At 44.8% G+C, this 22,260-nt stretch overlaps 1 protein-coding gene across 2 annotated transcripts in view; it reads right to left on the reverse strand.

Annotated features, from left to right (window-relative positions):
* The window catches only part of LOC142583227 (serine/threonine-protein kinase 11-interacting protein), a 97,612-nt gene that overhangs the window by 30,025 nt on the left and 45,327 nt on the right, over positions 1–22,260 (reverse strand). For both annotated transcript variants that reach the window (XM_075693598.1, XM_075693599.1), the window contains 7 exons: positions 20,204–20,361; positions 17,421–17,513; positions 13,289–13,360; positions 12,130–12,211; positions 3,579–3,696; positions 2,375–2,433; positions 1,059–1,257 (listed from right to left, as the gene is read on the reverse strand). In XM_075693598.1, coding sequence (XP_075549713.1) covers positions 1,059–1,257; positions 2,375–2,433; positions 3,579–3,696; positions 12,130–12,211; positions 13,289–13,360; positions 17,421–17,513; positions 20,204–20,361 — 781 coding nt within the window. The remainder of the gene's footprint in view (positions 1–1,058; positions 1,258–2,374; positions 2,434–3,578; positions 3,697–12,129; positions 12,212–13,288; positions 13,361–17,420; positions 17,514–20,203; positions 20,362–22,260) is intronic.

Here is a 22,260-nt window from a genome sequence, read left to right on the forward strand (position 1 = left end):
TCGATTCTTCTTGTCTGCACTCGTGGGCACGCAACAAATCGCGAGCGGCAACTAGTAGCCGCGTTTACACTGATACGTTAGAAGTGTACCCTATTCATACGCCGGCGCTTGTAACACAGCTAAGATATTCGCCCACCTTTAGCGAAAATGTGCCGTATTAGGATAGTAGTGAAGACAAATGCCGCAGTTTCTGCAGCATGCCCACCATGTGTTTCTATGTCACTGGCAGCTAAGCACACCCATCTATGTTTCTATGCCCTCAAAGTGGACATGGCTACATTATTGTCACAGACTTGCGGATATTAACAATACTATTCATTACTGATACAGAAGAAACTGTTTCAATGAGCGTAATGTACTCAAGAAAAGAAAAGAAAATTGCGTTCGGTGCGTCCGGCTTGCTCCACCAGTCGTCATATTTGTTTTGGTGTCCCGGACTGTTACAGCGGCAGCCACCTGTTTGTTGACCTGTCGTCATCCCGCAGTGGGATGAAAAAAAAATTTTTTCTTTTCGTGGGAAATTTAACTCGCACAATGATCGGACCCCTGAATTAGCGGCAATTTTTTTGACGAAAAAGCGCTATCATTATGTCAGTAGATATGGTACATACAAGGTTACCACAGCAATGGTTAACCATGGCAACAAATCACAGCAATGAGCTAAGCAAAATTCAAGTGATTGCAAGTGCTGAGCAGGTGATCAGCTAACAAAATGTTAAAAAAAATGGCAGTAAAATTATACTTCTGTGACAGCCCTCACTTTTCTTTTTTTGTTTTAAAGCAACTGAGCCTGACAAAAAGTACATATTAACCACAGCATTAAAACAACATACACAAGAAATTTGACAGGATGAATGCTACATTAGCAAATGCTAGTGTGTGTCCTGTATATTTTCATGCGTATGTCATGTTAATGCTATGGTGACTGCATCGAGTATGAACCACTAGCCCAAAAGAAAGTTCTACAGAACTTGACAAGTACAGTCAGCTCATAAAAAAAAAAAAAAAAAAAGGCACGAGGTTGTCAGCTAGGAAAGCATGAGAAGAAGGGTCCTTACGGAGACATTGTCTTATCATTCTCTCGCGCATTTTCCGCACCCCCATCGTGCGCAGAAGTGGTAGAAATGACCATAATGCTGCTTTGGCTGGGGTTACTTAGGATGGTGATGTCGCTCGCGCTTTTCCGGAAACCCGGCCGATGTAGGCTGCTGTGCTGGTCTGGCGTCACAGTCTCGATGCTCTCCTCGGAAACGTTATCTGCGAGTGACAGCATAACTCGAGTTCAGCATTGCGGTAGTGTAATCCCGGTTGAACAGCTGACAATGACTGGAGGAACCGAAACACAAAGCAGATATGAAAGGCTGCAATTACTGCTAGAAAATAAACTTCAAAGTGCTAATAGCTTGCGTAAGAACTGCGTAAATAGTTAGCGTCACCAAACGTAAAAATGACAACCATGAGCGAGGTACAATAATGAGTATCATGACATAACATGACTGGGTTTCTTTCCAATTTATATTATTTTACAAGACCTGTGTGCATTATTTTAGACCTGCTTTAGGATGACTCGCAGTGTACAAACCATAGGCCTTTTAAATGCATCATGTGAAGCTTCAGAATTCCCCCCAACAACACGAAGAAAAGCTCTTGTAAACATTTGTAGACAGATTTAAAATGAACCAACGATTATTCCATGAATTGTGTCAAATTTACTTTTCATAAAAATGTCTGCAATGTTGTAAACCATCATAACCACTATCTGTAATATACTGTGGAGAAAAAATGTGCACACTAATGATGTTTCAAATTTACTTATTTCTTAATACTGCAATCCCAGAGATATCATAACTGGGTAGGTACATAACAAATTGTTTCATAGAATACGGCACAAATCAGAACACGACAAAAGAACTGTATGTAAATATCAATGAATAACAGAATTGGCTTAGAAGCAAAAAGGCAATACAAAACCATAAATAACACTAAACTATACATCTGACAATAAAACAAAAAACAATAAAATATTAGTGTAACTGTTTCTTCTTGTACTTCTTGTACTATTAAATAAGTATGACTAATTCATGAAGTTGAAGCCTCATTGAGCAAACTAGCCCTTGGGTTCAAATGAAATTCGAATCTGCTGTGTAGCAGCAAATATGTGTGTTCATATCAACTCTCACTGCATTAAAAAGCACGAAAACCACCCGCTGTTACAAAGGTATTAGAAATATAAAGCATTACCTAAGTCCAAACCTGACCGATTTAACGAGTTTCGCACTTACGAACTGCAATTGTAACCATTGCAAGTTCAATGAGGTATTGACGACATAGTGAATCTACATCAACACTGTGGAGAATGTAGACGCAGGCTTACCTTGTGCTGCTTGACCAACAGATGAAGAATTGGAAGCCTTTCTGATGGTCAAACTTTCGCTATAGAAAAAAATGTTAAAAAGCATGATTTTATGAAAAAATTCAACTATTTTTAACATGGTAAAAGCTGCATTTTTTTCATGCTCTCAACAGGGGCATTATTATTTGACCATCTACAATTACTACTCACTCTCTCTCTCTATGCATGCGTTTACCACATGCGTGCATCCATATAAGGTGCATGAAATGCTTTGCAAAATCAAATTTTCTATTGACAGAATTGATGCCTGAAGGGGATGATAAGAAAGAAGTGACAAAAGTATGAAGCCAAAGGCACAGTATCCAAATCATACACTACCGAGTCATGCGAAATCTCGCAAGAAGTGATTGTGCCCAAAAGTGATCCCTGAAGAACACCATCGCAGGATGCACTAACAATCATCACTCCCAAGTTTTTCAGAATATCTGGAAAGGTGTGAAAGTGTGTGCCGAATGGCTGGCACCAAGCTGGGCTTCACTTACAATCTATCATGCAAGATATTACATTCCCTGTTGCATGCAAAGAAACAATATTTCGTTCACATGTTCACAGCAGCATTGTTTACATATCATGAACATTTTCTTACTGTGTCCAAAACTGTTTCAGTGCTTTCTTTAACTTAACGCAGTCGAACCTCCGTATAACGAACACAAATATCATGTACTCTCTGTATTATCGGATATAACAAAAGTAAATCTTAAATATTTACATTAAAGGAATGTATGCTTATAATAAATATTGGATATGATGAAGGTATTTTTGTGTTGGATGCACCTTTACTACAGTGAGGTTTAATCGTAGTCCTCTTTAGTGTCTTTCTGAAGAAGAGGAGTGCTTACTGTGCCCTTATTTTTGAATCTGCTACCCTGCCACACACTTTACTGTGAACAAAAAATCAGATTATGGAGTTTTGCGTGACAAAACCACTTTCTGATTATGAGGCACGCCTTAGTGGAGGACTCCGGAAATTTTTACTACCTGGGGTTCTTTAATGTGCACCTAAATCTAAGTACATGTGTGTTTTCGCATTTCGCCCCCATCGAAATGCGGTCACCGTGGCCGGGATTCAATCCTGCAACATCGTGCTCAGCAGCCCAACACCATAGCCATTGTGCAATCACGGCGGGCTACTGTGAACAAACAACCTGGCCAACTACAGACCAACCTTATGTTTTCTGGAGCACTTGCAGAAAGATATGAAAGGGCATCCACAGCCTCTGGCATATCCAACGTTAGAAGGATTGCACCCCCACACTGAGGACATCTTTCCGATACGTGCATATCTGAAATTGTTGCATACAGTAAGAGAAGAGAAGAAAATAAGTAGTAATAAAACAAGACAGTTGGCAAAATTTTCACGTCTTACAAAAAAAGTAACTTCGAAAACTAGTCAATCACTGTGATCTAGATAACACAGGGAGTGCTGAGAAAGAAGTTACGAGGGACAGAATATGAGATGAGATGAGATGGCCGTACTATTAATTAATGCCACAAATTCCAAGACACATAAAAAAACCAACACAAGAACTAGGCATGATCAAAGGTGACAAAACCAGCATTCAAGTAAAAACTTGTGTATTATATTTGTGACTTGCATTCACGAATGTACATGGTGAATGATGTTTTCGGGCACTGGTACCTACAATACTGTATCAATAAATAAGACCTTTGTCAATCACTCACATTTGTAGAGCCCAAATAAAAAAGATCGCTGTTAATAGAAACTGCACACAATGCATTTTGCTGTGGTGTTAGTCCATGTTAGCGCATCTGTTTTAGACTGTGCACCAGCCATGCTACTATCGTGAGCAAGGTGTACACCAGGTAATAGTATCTGATCTAACCACTGGCTGCAAAGAGTTTTTCAGCCAAGATTAGAGCAAGGTGAGTGTGCAAACAATGAGCGTGCCAACACTGAGCAATGCAGCATTAGGAAAACTGAGAAACTGGGGTTGTCACTTTATGTGTAATCAGCCTAACACTGTCATATGAACCACCGATTTTTCACTGCAGCAAAATAATGAACACGAAAAATCAGTAATATCCGCATGAGATATGAACAAATGAAACGAGACTGATTGGAAACTTGACCGCTCTTAGTGCGGCAGCTTCACACATGACCCACAGTGTAATGACATTTATAGACTTTTTGATCTTTAAGCAGCAAATGTGCAAAGTTGTCAAAATGTTTTCATGTATATGCATTATGGCAGTACAGTCGACTTTCATTAATTTGACCCTGACAAGACTAACAAAATTGATCGAATTATCCGGCGGGTCGAATGAAACAAATGCATAAAAAATGTCAAAACACACCACCAATTCATTTGGCAGCACTTGCTAGAATCTAACGTGCCCCCAAATAAAATGCACAACCTCTTTCTATGTGTCCGGAGTAAAAAAAAGCTAATGTAGATATTACAATAAAGCTACTGAACAAAATGTAAATCCAACATGCACATAACTTTTTAGCAAGGAAAATGTGTGTTACACAATGGGAACCGGTTTACCAAATTAATCTTCGCTGCGCGATTTTAAAAGTCAGCTTCATTGTTGTACATTTGTGTTATGTGGTAAAGCATACAAACACCACAAAGATAGTTTTGGTTTTGTATCCGATTGCACCGTGAAGGCAATATTCAGCCAAATTTCCTTGAAAAAGAAAGCCATGTGTTAGAATCGCGTGCCTTTTTTAGGCTAATTATATGGAAAATAACGAATGTTCGGACCCACAAAAATGCATGCGCACCGGCTGGGATATTTAGCTGGGATCTAATTAACCAAAACATCAAATTAACCTGAGTGTAATTAACGTCACTCTATTCTTGTTACTTGCTCACAGGAAAATTTTTACGCTGGGTCCATCACTACTCATGCGCACGCGCTGTAACTAAATCCAGATTTTATGTTCTCGGCTTTCTGGTAAAACGAACAGATGTGATCATGTTTATGCAACACTGTGCATTTCGCAGAATAGCTCCAATCAGTCAAGCATCAGAGAGAACACTCAACATAGCAAGACTAATGGGAAATTTTTCACATTAATTTATAATTGATATATATCCATCTATGTTAAACAATGCCTTTGTGTTTGCTGCAGCATCTTACTGTCAAATGGCATTATAGTTATTGTTCATCACGCGCACCGTTATTAAGTTCACAAATTTTCTGGCTTATTTCTCCAGTGTGTCAAGAATAACAAAACAATTGGCACTATCTACATATAGAGGCAATCTAATGAGATAAAGCATAAAAGTGGTATTTAATTAGGTGTGTCTATTTACAGAATTGCAGTAGATTATGGCTAAAACAAAAGTAAGAATCAACTTGCCATGTAGTGAAATCCCGTTGATACATTCCTCGCTGTTGCATTTTCCAGGCTGCTAAATCATATTTTCTCAATCCGGCCGTCAAGCCCATTGAATTCTATTTATTATGTTTGCATTTGTTATTGCCACATGCACTTAACTTTATCGGGCGACCACGTTTCGCCGCCTAACAAATGTTATCGCACAGCGCAAGACGCACCTGCATGTAAAAGAAGTTTCTGGAGAGTTATCGATGCTTCTATCCGCTGTCTGTTGTCGCCGAACCTTATGTTATCTGATTTCATCACCTGACGCGAATGGTGTAGAACTTTGTGGAAGGCCCGCGGGTCCAAACGATTAGTCTGGAACATTCGATGACTGTTCTATAAAAGCCGACGCGCTTGACCCGCTGATCAGATTTTCGACGATCGCCGACCGTGTTTGCCGCTATCGCTGTGCTATAAGTGTAGCCTGTTTTTGTGGGCACAGGTTCGCCCAATAAAAGTTAGTTTTGTCTTTCACAGTATTTGCTACTGTGTTCTTCAACGTCACTACCATGTGACATCTGGTGGAGGTGCTTTTCGTTCATGTACCGGACGCCCCCGACAAGCCGAGATCCAAGCCCGGACCGCAAAGAGAACGCCAACGTAGTCCCGGAGCATCGAGCAAGCCGCCGTCTTCAACAACTGCCCCCGGAGCACGGACTTCTACCTGAGAAGACCAAGAAGATTGTGGCCAAGGCAACCCCAATGGCAGTCCCAGCGTCCCCCATCGTGCTGCAGCAGCCCAAGGAACCTCCGACGTTCCGCGGATAACATTCGAGGACCCGGAAACCTGGCTCGAGACGTACGAGAGGGTCACTAAGTTTAACAGTTGGGACAGCGACTACAAGCTGCGGCATGTCTATTTCGCACTGGAAGACGCCGCCAGGACCTGGTTCGAGAATCGAGAAGCCACCTTAACGACGTGGGACCTGTTCCGAAGCGGCTTCTTGCAAACGTTTACAAGCGTTGTGTGAAAAGAGCGAGCCCAAGCACTACTAGAAACCAGAGTGCAGCTGCCAAACGAGACGATCACAATCTTCATGGAGGAGATGGCCCGTCTTTTCCGGCACGCCGATCCGGAAATGACAGAGGAGAAAAAAGTCCGCTTCCTGATGCGGGGCGTCAAGCAAGAACTTTTCGCGGGACTTATTCGTAACCCGCCAAAGACCGTTGCTGAGTTTTCTGCAGAGGCATCGACGATCGAGAAAACTCTGGAGATGCGCACCCGGCAATATAACCGCCAGAGGCTCACGCCGCAGTACGCCATCCAAGGACTGGATTCCGGCGACCTTCAGGAGACCATCAGGGCCATTGTGCGCGAAGAACTGCGCAAGGTCCTGCCTTCGTAGCAACCCCAAGTGGCTTCGATCGCCGACATCGTGAAAGAAGAGGTGCACTGATCGCTTGGAGTTCCCGAGCTGCAACCACAATTACCGCAGCCCCAGCCAGAAGCGATGACATACGCCGCTGTCGCACGCCGTCAAGGTCCCCCTCCGCGACCACGCAGGACCCTGCAATGACGCAATTCAGTCGTCCGCCGCCACCGCCGCCAGCACGCCCACCCGTCGCCCAGCGCACCTACGCGAGGAAGACGGACATTTGGCGAGCCCCTGACCACCGCCCACTCTGCTATCACTGCGGAGAAGCCGGCCATGTGTATCGCCGATGCCCATACCGGGAGATGGGACTGCGAGGTTTCGCCGTCAACGCTCCGCGCCCACAGCAAGGTGAACGCCCTCGCGATATCGCCGACTACCTCGCCACTACTCAGTGGAGCTCTCGATGACTGTCGCGTACGCCATCACCAGGCCGCTACCTCTCGCCGCAGCGCCGACCATACACTGGCCCAGCCCGGGGCCGGTCAGCGAGCCCATATCCGGAAAACTAAAAGCAGCAACTGATGGAGGTGCGGTTGCTGTTCGTCGAACTTACAAAGATCCTCCGTCGCCGCCGAAGACGACAAAGAAACCATCTCGACGACCTAATGACGACACGCCGCCATCCTGACGAAGTCAGGAAGCCATGACTACACCGACGAAAGACGGCTTGAGGACGTGACGTTCCAGCTTCAGTTCAACACGACGCAGTCGTGATCCGATGCCAAGACCCAACTGCAACGCCAAAGAACCACCGACCTCGACGTACTTCTCTACGGCCACGCAGTCACTGCCTTAGTCGACACAGGGGCCGATTACTCCGTAATGAGTGGACACATTGCCGCCCAGTTGAAGAAGGTTAAGACTGCATGGCAGGGCCCCCAAATTCGGACCGCTGGAGGACAGCTCATTACGCCGACTGGAATCTGCACGGCAAGAATTGCTGTTCATGACCGGACTTACCCTGCCACCTTCGTTATTCTCCAACAGTGTTCACGAGACGTCATTCTCGGCATGGACTTCCTGAACCAACACGGCGCAATCATAGACCTGAAGTCAAAATCGATAATGCTGTCGGAAGATCAAGCGATACCGCCGAAGAGCTTTCGTAGTCACCACGCCTTGAGTGTTCTCGAAGATCAAGTGAGCATCCTGCCTCGCTCGAGCATTGTTATTTCGGTCGGCACCGAAACACCCACTGACGTAGAAGGCGTCATCGAAAGCGACCAACGTCTACTGCTAGACTGTGACATTTGCGTCGCAAGAGGGATCGCCCGACTGCATGGAGGGAAAACTGAAGTGTTGCTGACAAACTTCAGCCCAGAGTTCAAGCACATCAACAAGGGCACGACGATCGCGTACATCGAGGAAATTCTGGAAACCAGTAATGCGTTTGTCCTCTCGGATTCCGCCGCATCTACCCCGACGACGATGGTTCCCGAACCAGACTACGACATTAATCCAAGTCTCCCCGTGATTAAGCAACAGCAGCTCAGAAGTCTGCTCCGACAATACAAAGGCTGCTTTTCGACGTCATCGAGGATTCGACAAACACCAGTCGCCAAGCATCGCATAATCACCGAGGAGTCCGCTCGACCACTTCGCCAGAGCCCTTACAGAGTTTCGACGCGAGAACGTGCAGCTATAAGAGAACAAGTCGATGAAATGCGGCGCAACGACATCATCCAGCCGACGAAAAGCCCGTGGGCATCCCCTGTTGTACTGGTGAAGAAAAGGGACGGAAACCTACGTTTCTGCATCGATTATCGTCGTCTGAACAAGATCACGAAGAAGGACGTATACCCCCTCCCACGAATAGACGACGCATTGGATCGGCTCTGCAACACTAAATGCTTCTCGTCGATAGACCTCAAGTCTGGCTATTGGCAAATAGAAGTCGATGAAAGAGATCGCGAAAAGACGGCCTTCATCACCCCAGACGGCCTCTACGAGTTCAAGGTTATGCCATTAGGACTGTGCTCGGCGCCTGCAACATTCCAGCGCATCATGGACACGGTCTTAGCAGGATTGAAGTGGCAGACCTGTCTCGTTTATTTGGATGACGTCGTCGTCTTCGCCGGAAATTTCGACGATCACCTCAGGCGGCTTGCGACAGTACTAGAGGCCATCAAGTCGTCAGGGCTTACTCTGAAGCCGGAAAAATGCCGCTTCGCTTACGATGAGCTTCTGTTCCTAGGCCACATAATCAGCAAATCTGGTGTCCGTCCAGACCCGCAACAGACAGCTGCCATCGCACAGTTCCCGCAACCCATCAACAAGAAGGCAGTGCGTAGATTCCTTGGCATGTGTGCCTACTACAGGCGCTTTGTCAAGGACTTTTCACGCATCGCCGAGCCTTTGACACGTCTTACTAAATGTGATGTTGAGTTCAAGTGGGAAACGCCGCAGGCCGACGCATTTGAAGAACTCAAACGACGCATGCAGTCGCCGGCGGTACTTGCGCACTTCGACGACTACGCCGATACAGAAATCCATACTGACGCCAGTAGCCTAGGCCTCAGTGCCGTTCTAGTTCAGAGAAGAAACGGAGTCGAACAGGTGATAGCTTACACTAGCCGGTCGCTGTCAAAAGCGGAAGGCAACTATTTTACGACCGAAAAGGAATGCCTCGCCATCGTTTGGGCTACAGCTAAATTTTGCCCTTATCTTTATGGCAGGCCATTCAAAGTAGTCAGTGACCATCACGCGTTGTGTTGGCTAGCGAATATAAAGGATCCTTCAGGACGACTGGCGCGGTGGAGCCTCAGACTACAAGAATACGACATCACTGTAACCTACAAGTCCGGACGAAAACGCTCCGTTGCCGATTGCCTATCACGCGCACCCATTGACCCGCCGCCGCATGATGATGAGAATGACGACATCTTCCTTGGTATGATAAATGCAGAAGACTTCGCTGAACAGCAACGGGCAGACCCGGAGCTAAAAGGCCTCGTCGAATATTTGGAAGGGCACATGTCGGTGTGCCCAGGGCATTTGAGCGTGGATTATCTTCCTTCACACTTCAAAACAATCTACTCGTGAAGAAGAACTTCTCACCAGTCCGCGCCAATTACCTTCTTGTTGTCCCGTCAGGACTTCGTCCAGAAGTATTGCACGCCCTACATGACGATCCGACCGCTGGACACCTCGGATTTTCCCGGACACTATCGAGGATACAAGAAAAGTATTATTGGCCGCGTCTGACCGCCGACGTCGCCCGTTATGTCAGAACATGCCGAGACTGTCAGCGACACAAGACACCGCCGACAAGGCCAGCCGGATTACTACAGCCAACCGAGCCTCCTTGCCGACCATTCCAGCAGATCGGGATGGACTTGCTGGGACCCTTTCCGACGTCAATAACCGGAAATAAGTGGATCGTCGTGGCAACGGACTACCTCACCCGCTTCGCTGAAACAAAAGCACTGCCGAAAGGTAGCGCAGCCGAAGTGCCGAAATTCTTTGTCGAAAACATCCTGCTGCCACTATTCACTATATGTCACTATTGTCACTATATGTCACTATTCTGTAATGTTCACACATTGTATGCGGCGCGTTAATGTGGTGGTCACGTAAATTTAGCAGTGCAGAAGCCAATTCCTTCTAACACATTGCTTCAAAGATGATAATGTACATTCGCAATTAAGTGACTGCCTCCTTTATCAGATGCCTGTGGAATGGCTCACACTCTCAGCGCAATGGGCCTGCCCTCACTTGTGAACATGCGTCGCAAGGTGGCACTTGCAACTGACACTATCATCACAGGTGGCGGGCAGTGCCAATGGCTGGTGACCCAGAACATGGTGTTTACGTGGTCGGTACTGCAGTGAAACCACAGCTGGCACAATCCTTTGGGTGCACTTCTTAAAGGCTGGTTGTCTGGCTTTAGAATAGCCGTTGCCTGTAATGCCTACAAACATTAACTGAGGTATGATTGGGGTTAGTGGCCTTTGAGATCTGCATGCACGCATAATGAAGATTTCATAAGTCACATGAGGTAGTGCCCAGCGGTTCCGCCAGCCACATGGCGCTCACAATCGACATTAGTGAAGAGTAGGAAAAGGAAAGGGTTAGGCAGCTCATTTTTCACTCGTGCGGCAGGGATCTAGTAAAAGAAGCAATGGTTAAGCCTGTAAAGCCCTGCTACAGCCTCATCCCAAAATGCCGGAAGTATGCGATAGTCAATCCCGACAAGTGTGCCTTGGCACGACTGGGGTTTTTGCAGGTTTCCTAAAGTAAGCTTCGCCGCAATACAACCAATTTTATGCGGTGAAGCATACGCAAGATATTTGGTGAGCCCTTGGGACCTTTCTGAATGCTACGTTTTCCCGGCTGTTTTTTACAGCAAAGCTGTATATGGCTAGCTGATCCGTCCGTCCGTCTGTCTGTTGCCTGCACACTGGAAACTCCTCCGGCGAGACCCCATGTGCATGCGCGAAAAAAAAAAAAGAGAAAGAGAGGTGTGCAATTAGCTGCACCAGTAGTGACGGTGTTGCTCTCCATCGCAGCCAAGCGCGCGCGCATCAGTTTCTCTACAGCTCTGAAATAAGTAGGCCACACATCATACGTACTCCTGAACAGCAGGCTGATTTCAATCAGCAACGCTGCGAGCAGAACAGGGAACGAGCTCGTCTACACCGTGCCGATGCTGTAGCCTGTGCACAAGAACAGGCTCGCGCAGCTGAACGCAAGCAGCAACTGAGAATACGGCAGCCTACCAAGCCGTCATTTAATGAACCAACGGGATTAACTCATTGATAAACACCGTGGCCACACATCTAAGCTTCGCTGGCTAACTGTCTGTATGGAGTGCTTGGGCAGCGATTTTCTTTTCTTTTTTCCAAGGTCCCTTGCAAAATGGATCCACAGGGTTCCAGTGTACAAGGAACGTTGCGCAAGAAGCAGCCAGAAAATTTCACTTGCAGGAACAACAGGAAAACAGCCTGCAGCTGTTTTCAGACAAGGGAGCAGGCAATTAAAGTTACCTGTCATAATTTTGTCCTGTGTTGAGCAAACGACCACTTTTTTCGCAGCTTGCTTCGGGAACTGTGCATTACATTTTACGCACTGCAAGAGAGACAGAGAATGTCAACACAGAATTATTTATTTATTTATTTATGAATACCTCACAAGCCTTCAAGAAATTAGTCTGTTGTGGTTTACGTTGCTGCATTCCATGTCAAATACAGAGCTCTACTTAATGCAAACACCTCTCTTGCAATGCAGTTCCTCTGCACCTCTGCCACAGAAAATTGCAGCAGTTTGAATTTGAATTTTGAATTAGATTTTAGAATTAGAATGTATCTTACACAAGTGGACATACACAGAAATAGATATAAATATATGTATGCATACATAGATATGTACACACGTGCTCATAACAAACACTTTATTGAAAATGCAAACAGCTAGAGCACAAGCTAAATATATTTATGTGGCAAACCGCGCAAAGACGGTGTGGTGCAATAGTGGTGAAGGAGGAAGATGAAGGATAAAACCAGTGTTCAGGCGACCATGTTTGTCTCTACCCACAACCTCCTGCTCATGTCACATTTACATAGTAATCGTATCCTTTCCAGTAATATGTGTCGTAGTTCTTTTAATTGACTTTCCTGGAATATCAAAAACTCTTCTCCCTACTAACTGCATCTATTAATGTTGGTAACAAAAACTGAAGAGCTTCTTTTCCAAAGACACTTGCTGACATTTTGCATGTATTACATTTCATTTTCTTTTAGTTCAGAGTAATTGCAAGAAGTTGCATTACTTTATTAAAGGGTGAATGATAAAATATGTGCTGTGCGAATTATGTTCATGTTACTGAGAATCAACAAAGCTAATGACTAATGGCTAAATACGCTAAATTGGGAAACAGGACACTGCACCAGAAGAGACACATGGAAGGATCAAGCGCAGATCTTTCCGTGCACCTGTTCTTGTGCGGCATACTGTTTTGCTATTTTGTGCATTTAGCAATCAGTCCTTAAAATGAACCAACAAGACCCTCAAAGCATTCTAATTAAACAACAAAGGATTTTGAAATTGTTCCACTTAGGCAAGAGCTCTACTTGATTGCATTTGGCTCAACGAGGAGCCTCTAATATACTGAACAATGTCATTGACGAAAACCAACACCTGCATTACCTGCAGCATTTCAGAATAAAGGTCTCTTCTAGCCTTTGCCTCCACGAAAGGCTGCAGCATTTTCACAACTTCCTGAAAGCACAGACGAAGAAAAAAAAAGGTTATTGACAGTGTACAGGAATGAGTGCATGATTCTGCACATTTGTGTTTTTTATCACGAGCAACAAGATGCAGCATACGTTGAAAGACACTTCTGGTTAACCACTTGAGTGCCATGAATGAGTCTTACTCGGTTATACAATTTTTAAAAAAATTTAATGGCAATGACGAGTGTCTCGGCCACGTGTTCGGCTACTTTTTCTAAGTGCCATTAACGGGCTGGGCTGGTCCAATTCATTTTGTCATTCTGGCGAGTTCCCTCTTTGGTCGCTATAGGGCCTACAGACACCGTTCATTTTAGTTTGCCTATGTTTGCCTGATAGAATTATTAACAATGGCGGCTTTCATAATTATGCGTCAAAGCGTTGACAGTGATAGCACTGTTTCCTGTGCTATAGAGACATCCAGCAACTCTGAAGTGACCGACTACAATGGCAGTTTTGATACAGCCCCGCAGTGACCAAATTTAAATGGACGAAAGCTTCTGCCAGCGCTTCCTCATTTTAAATTTTTGCATTTTCAGACACAAGTTCTGAATTTACTATGCTCCCATGTGATATATACATCTCGAAGCTGCAATAAATTTGCTATCCACATGTGCAATCAAAAAATGTCATTTCCTGAAGGCATTTTTTTCATCTTTTGCTGGCATTTAAAGGTTCAAACTTATGTTGCAAAATCAGCTAACATGCTATAAGGTAGTAAAAAAGTAGTGGAAGATAGAATAATAACCCCACTATGTGTCTCATGTAGCACTTTCTTTGTCCATTGCTTCTGATGATAATAACCTATAAGGTCTGTTCTAAAAGTAGTATGACTGGTTTCTTCCTGGGCGAACGGGCGGACAAGAGGCAGTCTACACGAGCAGGATCGGTGAAGGGGTGATTGAGAACACTGGGAAAAATTGGCAGTCGGCTCTCGGCCGTTGAAGATAGCAGGTCGCTTGTATCGTGAACCTCTGTCGAGACGCCTCGTCACGGACAATCATGGAGCGTTTACTGGATCAGCGATACGCGATCAAATTTTGTGCAAAGCTTCGTAAAATGGGCAAAGAGACTCACGACATGATTAAGGAGGTCTACGGTGATGCTGCCATGGGTAGATCAGGTGTTTTTGAGTGGCACAAGCTGTTCTGAGAAGGTAGGGAAAGAGTGGAAGATGAAGACCGCTCCGGACGCCCTTCGACCAGCAAGACCAACGAAAATGCGTCGCGAGTGAAAAATTTACTGAACAGTGATCGTGGGATGAGTATCAGAATGATTGCTGATGACTTGAGCATTCCTCAAACCGAAGCTTTTGAGATGGTGACAGAAAACTTAGCCATGAGGAAAGTGGGCGCGAAGTTCGCGCCGCGAGTTTTGTCAGAGCAGCAAAAGTCCAACAGGAAAGCGATCCGCCAGGATCTTCTTCACCATGTGAATGAGGACCCCAACTTTTTGGACAATGAGTGACTGGTGACCAGGCGTGAGTGTTTGATTACGACCCGTAGAGCACGCGGCAGTGCTCAGTATGACACAACCCTTCTGCCCCATGCCCCAGGAAAGCACAAATGAGCAAATCCAAGCAAAAGTCCATGCTCATTTGCTTTTTTTATCGACACGGGGTCATCAACAAAGAGTTCGTACCATCCGGACAAACAGTTAATGCATTTTCTTACGTGGAAGTCCTCAAAAGACTGTGAAAACGCACTGTTCGTGTCCGCCCAGCCATCGCCAACAATTGGCGGCTGCACCATGACAACGTGCCGAGCCACACCACATTCTGTGTAGTGGAGTATCTTGCCCAGCACAAGGTGGCAACGCTGCCTCAGCCCCCCTACAGGCCCAGCTTGGCCCCGCCAGACTTTTTTCTATTCCCAAGAATAAAATCGACGCTCAAGGGGAAGCATCACGCATTGGTAGAGGCATTTCAACAGGCCGTGATGAGGGAGCTAAACAGCATTCCAGTCCAGGCATTCCTGGAGGCATACAAAAACTGGAAAACTCATTGGCAGCAGTATGTAGATGTGGAAGGGTGCTACTTTGAAAAATTCTAATAGTTTGTACTATTCTCATGAATAAATCTTTTTTTAAAAGATGAGCCCTACTACTTTCAGAACAGACCCTGTATATCACTAAAAAGCTACAAGAATGAGTGTATCATTCTTTTATTTGTATTTGTTATGTTATCACAAGCACTAATAAAAATAATGACATTTAAAACATGGTTGCATATATTGTAGGAGACTGCTAATTGGACTGTGCTGCGGAATCATATAGTATGCTAGAAGAAAGCACTGGAATGAAAATGGAATTACGGGGTTTTCCATACCAAAACCACACTCTCATTATGAGGCACGCCATCGAGTGGGGGATTCCGGAAATTTGGACCACCTGGGATTCTTTAACGTGCACCTAAATCAAAGTACACGGGTGTTTTCACATTTTGCCCCCATTGAAATGCGGCCACCATGGCCAGGATTTGATCCCGCGACTTTGTATTCAGCAGCCCAACACAAGAAAGCGCTGGAAGATATTAATATCTTGGCAGTTGACGAAGGCACAACTATGTGATTGTGCACTCATGTAACGTCCTCTCTTCTTTGTTGCTATTGGTTATAATAATCTATATTCAGCAAATTCTTGAGACAGCTGAGTGATCTCTAAGTACACTGCATGTGAAACAGTGCTGTTCCCGTACAAAGAACATTTTTCAGTAGTTATATGTAAAGCATGTGCATGCTGATGCAAAAAATCTCACTGAGAAACAAAATTTTTTTTATCCACCCTGCTGCTGTTTTAACTTTTAAGGGTGCTGAAAATGTGATAAGCATGCTAATATTAAATTTTAAGTGACTAAAACTAAGTGGTACTTGAAAATGATATGAAAACTACGCTCTAGTCACTCTTTAAATGCACGGTGAATCCTGTCCAGTTAAAAGGACGGCCAATGTACATAATGTCCAATTAAAAAAAAAAAAAAAGACAAAGCAATGGGTTGTACAAGCTTTTCACAGTTATTAAAGGCCAGGTAGTGTATGATGAAACAATGGCATAAGGGTTATTTAGGCAGTAAGAACGCTTGTTAATATTTATGAAATAAATTAATATTAGAAGTGTAGACATAAGCAACAGTGTTTGTGGCACCATCTTGTGGTAGGGAGTTCAAATATAGCACACAGAACTATAACTGAAATGGCGTCTTACTCAAGTGCTGGCGTAGAAGTGTTTGACCAACAATCGTTTATGTAGAATGACTCTCTCTTCTTTTCCTTTAATGAGAGTATTCGAGAAACCCAACAATGCTTCTAATACAATGCAGTGAGCAAAACCTCTCAAGATATATCTGCTAGCACTGTTACTGCCATCTGCATCTTGGATTATTGCAGTATTCTGCAAATGAAAGTTGACAGTCACTTTGCATATGCTAAAGAGGATGAAGGCAAAAGCCTGCGCACCCATGAGACATTCATTAAATTACTTGACATTCTCATCTGAATGCATTGTTACTTCCTATGACCTGTTTTCTCCCACCAAAGTTTGTGGGTTTGACTCCCACCAATGGTCGTCGGTTAGACCATCAATGGTGGCATCACTAATTTTGGTGCCACTGAATTTTGGCCCCACCAATGATCGAGGGTTCGACAGAGGGTTCGGCTTCCACCAATGGTCGTGGGTTCAAGTGCTTTAATTAACTTTGCCATAATTGACACCAAAGGTCATGGGTTTTACTGCCACCAATGGTCGTGGGTTCTACCATCAATGGTGGCACTATCAATTTTGGTGCCATCGAATTCTGGTCCCACTAAAGGTAGTGGGTTTGAGTGCCTTAACTTTGCCTTCATTAACACCAAATGCCATGGGTTTGACTCCCCCCAAAGGTCGTGGGTGGTACCATCAATTTTGGTGCCACTGAATTTTGGTGCCATAACGTTGGACGGTCAACTTTTCAATAACGCTGGACAATGGATTTGTCAACCCATGAGGAACTTAAGGCTTTCGCCTTAATATGTCCACAGGCTTAAACTAATGAGTTACCAAGGGTTATTTCTAACCTCTGCATCTTCACTGCAGTCAAAAACATAGCACCTCTCCTTTTTACTGCGAATACTTGTGTCAAACTTGAGCTTCACCACTGTGTTGTCGTGCTGCAAGGTAATACATAAAAACCAGGTAAGCAAATAACCGGATTAATGTTATGAAAACCAACATCACATGAAGGCACTCTTGTTAGTTACTAGATTACTAGAACTGCAAGCACTAGTTGTTTCTAGCTAGAACATTTCTTTTACAGGTAATGAATAGGTTGATCAATAGAAGGGCTATAGATGAAGGCTATATAGAAACGCTATAGAAGGGGCCATTTGTTGGAAGCTCTTTGAGCATGCATTCCCCCCCCCCCCCACCAACTTACACCTTTAGAACCTCTTTAGTCATCATAATGGCTAACCCTTCACTGTAGGGTACATGCCATGTAAAAGGTTTGGTGAGCAGTGGCACAGGATATAAATGCACAGGACACACATAAAACTGTGTTTGTACTGGTTCAAGCCCATACATATTCAAGGAGCTCTGCAGTACCTCTTGCTGTCTTAAAGTGGTTGTGAGGAACTCTTTGAATATGGCAAATACTAAAGCTACTTAGTCGCTGGACAATGCTGTCATGAACATGACAGAGCCTACAGTTTTACTCAAAAACTTCTTTGCCCCCTTTTTCAGAGCTTCCAAATATCTCCACCACTTTTTTGCTTGCTCTTACAGCAGAAGTCAGTGCCACTAGAAAAAGGGAAATATGAAAAAATCTCATCAATGATAAGGTAGTTATACCATATTGTAGCAGGGAATGATAACAATGCTTTGGCAATATGGTGTCTGACCCTGGCTGGTGCAATAAAAGGTTATGCCACCTAATCTTGCGGTCGTGTCTATACAAAGACCAGGCCACTGATAAGGGGAGCATGGTGGGCATGGCAGCACTGGCGTGGCACAAACAGCACTTCATTGTCGACAATTCCATTCGAACAAGGCTCATTCGAAAACATTTACATAGTTGGAAAAGATTTGTAAGCGAACTTCCAAAGTGTAGTAACGTGACATTTTTTACTAGCCATTTCTTTTTTCATTAATTAAATGCCCAAATTCTACCCCTCCCCCCAAGTACTAGGAAGTACTAGCATGCCCTAATTTACTGTAGTACTTGATATTACAAACTAGTTTTGGTTTTGATACCTTTAAGGTATTCGCATTGCGACATCATGATACTCTGGCTCGCAGAGCAGCCAAAAGAAATGTGTGCAGCACTCTTATTTGTTCAGCTTTTTTTTGTGTGTGTGTGTGTGTGAGCAACGTCATCATACCTGGCCTTACTGGTACATGTCAGCAAACTTTGTTCTCTGTCTTCACGTCACAATAATGCTAATGACGCCAAGTTTGCATTCAGAGACCAACTTTTCTATCAAATTGAAATATCTTGCGTTTTCCAACGTTCATACTTGACAGGTGCAATTCTTTTATGCGTGAGAAGTGTGTGACAATACCTTTGAAGATATGTGTCACAGTTCCTTTGAGATCACACTGCTTATCTTTCATAAAAAATGTTAGAGCCCTGTTAAGAACGGCCAGCTGCAGTGCAAGTTTGCCAGCCATTTACGCCAGCGGTGGCAACCTCATCTTGGAACGCTGCCGCCAACCTTTAGCCACGGCGTGACTAAGTCGACTTTGTGCCAGGAACAATACGCACGTCCTCCACTCTCCGTCGCTTCAGCTAGGATGCGTTTGACGAAGCAGGCTTTGTGTTGAAACCGCCACCGTTATGCTCTAGCCTCGTCGCCACTGTGACGGAATGAGTTTGGCGGGCCAACTATTGTTACTGAACTCCCCAACGCGGACCTGATCTGCTACATGTGGGGGAGTTGCCACGGGAACGTTGTCGTAGGCTCCTTCCCACGCGCCGACCAAGACGCAAGACAATGTGCTACACGGGCGCGCTACCCGGGCGCGCTACCCGGGTCGGCTCCGAGTTCTACGAAGCCCCTGTGACGTCGGCGCCGGGACATGCACCTGTGTGTGTGTGTGTGCGTGTGTGTGTAAGCTGTCCAGGGGAGAGGCGGCATGTTTACAATGACTGGACGAACGTTTCCGTCCCCTTGGAATCAAGGGGGGACCAAGTGCTTATAAGCAGCAATTGTCGGCTGCTAGAGAGTGCTCGTCGTCGTGCTCTGTGCTCGCAGTGTACTTGTGAGCTGTGTGCTCGTTTGCTGTATGTTCGTCTTGCAGGCTCCATTTGGGAGTCACGCATAGACTGTCGAATGTATCTCTTGTCTAAGATGTAAATAATGTAAATAAACCCTGTTCACCTAGTTCCTCCCAAGTTCCTCTCTACGACCTTCAACTCCTTCAAATGGTGCTAGCGGCGAGATTGTCTGACGACTCTAATAGCCCCCTTTAACTGTTCCTGTGCTCCCTCTAATCCCGTTCATTCAGGCCTGCTGCAACATGTGTGGTGCTCACAATACTTGGCCAGTTACAGGTGACCATATTTCTAACTTCCTTTTTCAATGAGTTCTCTTTCTTGTCAATCAGATTGCGAAAACATTTTGCTTGGTACTTCAAACAAGTGTGTCATTGGTGGCTTTCATATCCAAAAACAGTACAACAGACGATGCGACACCGCGAGGAGGATGAGATATCATGAAAGACAGATAGCGGCATTGCAGAGTCCCTTTAGAACACAGTTAAGTAACGAACACCTGCCCACTAAAGAAACCGTAAGCTATGTGCAACTTCAAATGGAAAAAAGGAAAGTTAGTAAATGTGAAACCTTGTTGAGAGCACTTACCAAAGACACAGAGGACAGTACGTTAAGGTCCATGCGGTGTATAATCTTTCCAGTGAGGCTGTCACTCTCTCTAATCACGTCATCCTTTACGCCAACAAAAATTGATGTTTCAATGCCGTCGCTGCATTTCCGAACAAGAAATAGCTTGCTGTCCATGTCTGCACAAAAGAAGATAAAACAGCACGGTGCTCGCAAATCAACTCTGTTCAGCATGGCTATCTTTGTGCATGGGTAACAGATGAAAAAAGACGTACAAGACTTGTAAAAATTGTCCTGGTTCCCTAAATTCTTCAGAGTCTGTCAACGTATGGTTGCATCAGGAAGTTTCTCAAGGAGTCTGAAAGGCTTTTTTTTTTCCAGCACAGTCAAACCCACTCATAACAATATTCAAGTGCCACAAAAATTCCATTGTTATAACCGATAATTGTTATAACTGGGTTGCATGACAAAAAAAAAAAGAGATCAAATTGGGGGATCGCATAGCTGTTCCAAGAAAACTTTAATGAAGGGGAGGCCAGTTCTCCCCCCCCGCCACCACCTTCCTCCATCCTGTTCGTGATTATGTTGACTCATTAAACTGTTTAACTCTGCTTTGTGTGCACTCTGATCGCGTGCTGTTAACAAGCAGCAACTGTCAGCGTTCAAGAATGGCGCTGCCATAACAACTGCAAAGAGAGGTCAAGTGACATACGAGCTCCGCCGAGGCATCGCCTTGGTGGCCCCAAAAGGCGCCCTTTAAAAAATGCGGGAAGGTTGTCGCAGCAGCATCTCAGCTTGAGAAATCCAAAAGAAACGCTGGGATATGACTGCCACAAGCATCGTGCCACATACTTCCCACTGGCTTGCACGAGAAAACTGCAGGTATGTCAGCCTTGCTTCCTTTATGCAAAGCTTGCCGACATCCTTCGCCAAGCCATTCAGGTGCTCCACATAGTGAAGCGGAAGGTCCCTCGCACAATCAAGGCCATGAGGAACTGAATCATCTGCAGGGTCTTCTGCGAGGACAACGCTGAGGCAGCCTGCCCGACTGCATCATCGCTGCCATCACCATCCGATGAAAGCATGTTCGCGATCGTCTGATCAGTTAGAAGCATTTAGTTTTCAAATCTATAGCAGTGTGCTTTCTTTTCACTGGGAACACCGTGTATTACCGATGATCAACGGGCGGATCAGCCATCTTCCATTTCGGCAGCAAGTCGAACGAGGCTTAGAAACAACATGGCCAAGAATGACTTCGATGCAACCAAGAAAGACAAGTACGAATAACTTAATCCATTAGCAGAATTGTGCAGAATGAGGGTCATAGAATAAAGAAACAATTGTGAGGGCCCAGCGAGCAATCTGGGAGCAGTGTCGGCAGCGTTGTCAGCGCAGTTGGCACGGTCCATTCATGTTTCGGAGGGTGGCATGGCACAGAGCTACCGGCGCAGCCCATTTGTGTTTGGAGGGGTGAAAGGGCGACGACAGAGATGCGCGCGAGGCTGGCATACATCTCTTGTAGAGAGAACACACAGCAGCAGTTGGGCTGGCGGACGATCGTGCAGCAGCTCGCATTTCTCTTTTTCTTCTTTTCAAGGATTTTGCATGCCATTACCTTTCAGCATGGACATTCATCAGCCAGACTTTATCGTTATAACCAATAATGCGGCATGGAGACATTGTAGTAAGCAGGTTATTTCTCCATAGAAAACATATAAAAGTTGACGGTGCAGCAGCTTTTCATTGTTATAACCGATATATTGCTCAAACTGATCTCGTTATAAGTGGGTTCGACTGTACTTGTAAAAACATCTGTTCACCCCGAATGCCCACTCTTGTTTGCTGAGGCCTTCACCAAGGGAAGTCCAGTCATATGTAAAAAACTTGCATCCGACTCAACTAGCGTAATCTAAACCTCGCTCTTCAATTCAAGTCAGATGTTCTGGACAGTAATAAAAAATAGATATATAAATTCTGGGGTTTTATGTGTCAAAACTACTATCTGATTAAGAGACATGGCATAGTGGGGGACTCGGGATTAATTTTCACCACGTGGGCATCTTTGACATGCCCCCAAT

This window comes from Dermacentor variabilis, chromosome 5 (assembly GCF_050947875.1).
Source record: "Dermacentor variabilis isolate Ectoservices chromosome 5, ASM5094787v1, whole genome shotgun sequence".
NCBI lineage: Eukaryota > Metazoa > Arthropoda > Arachnida > Ixodida > Ixodidae > Dermacentor > Dermacentor variabilis.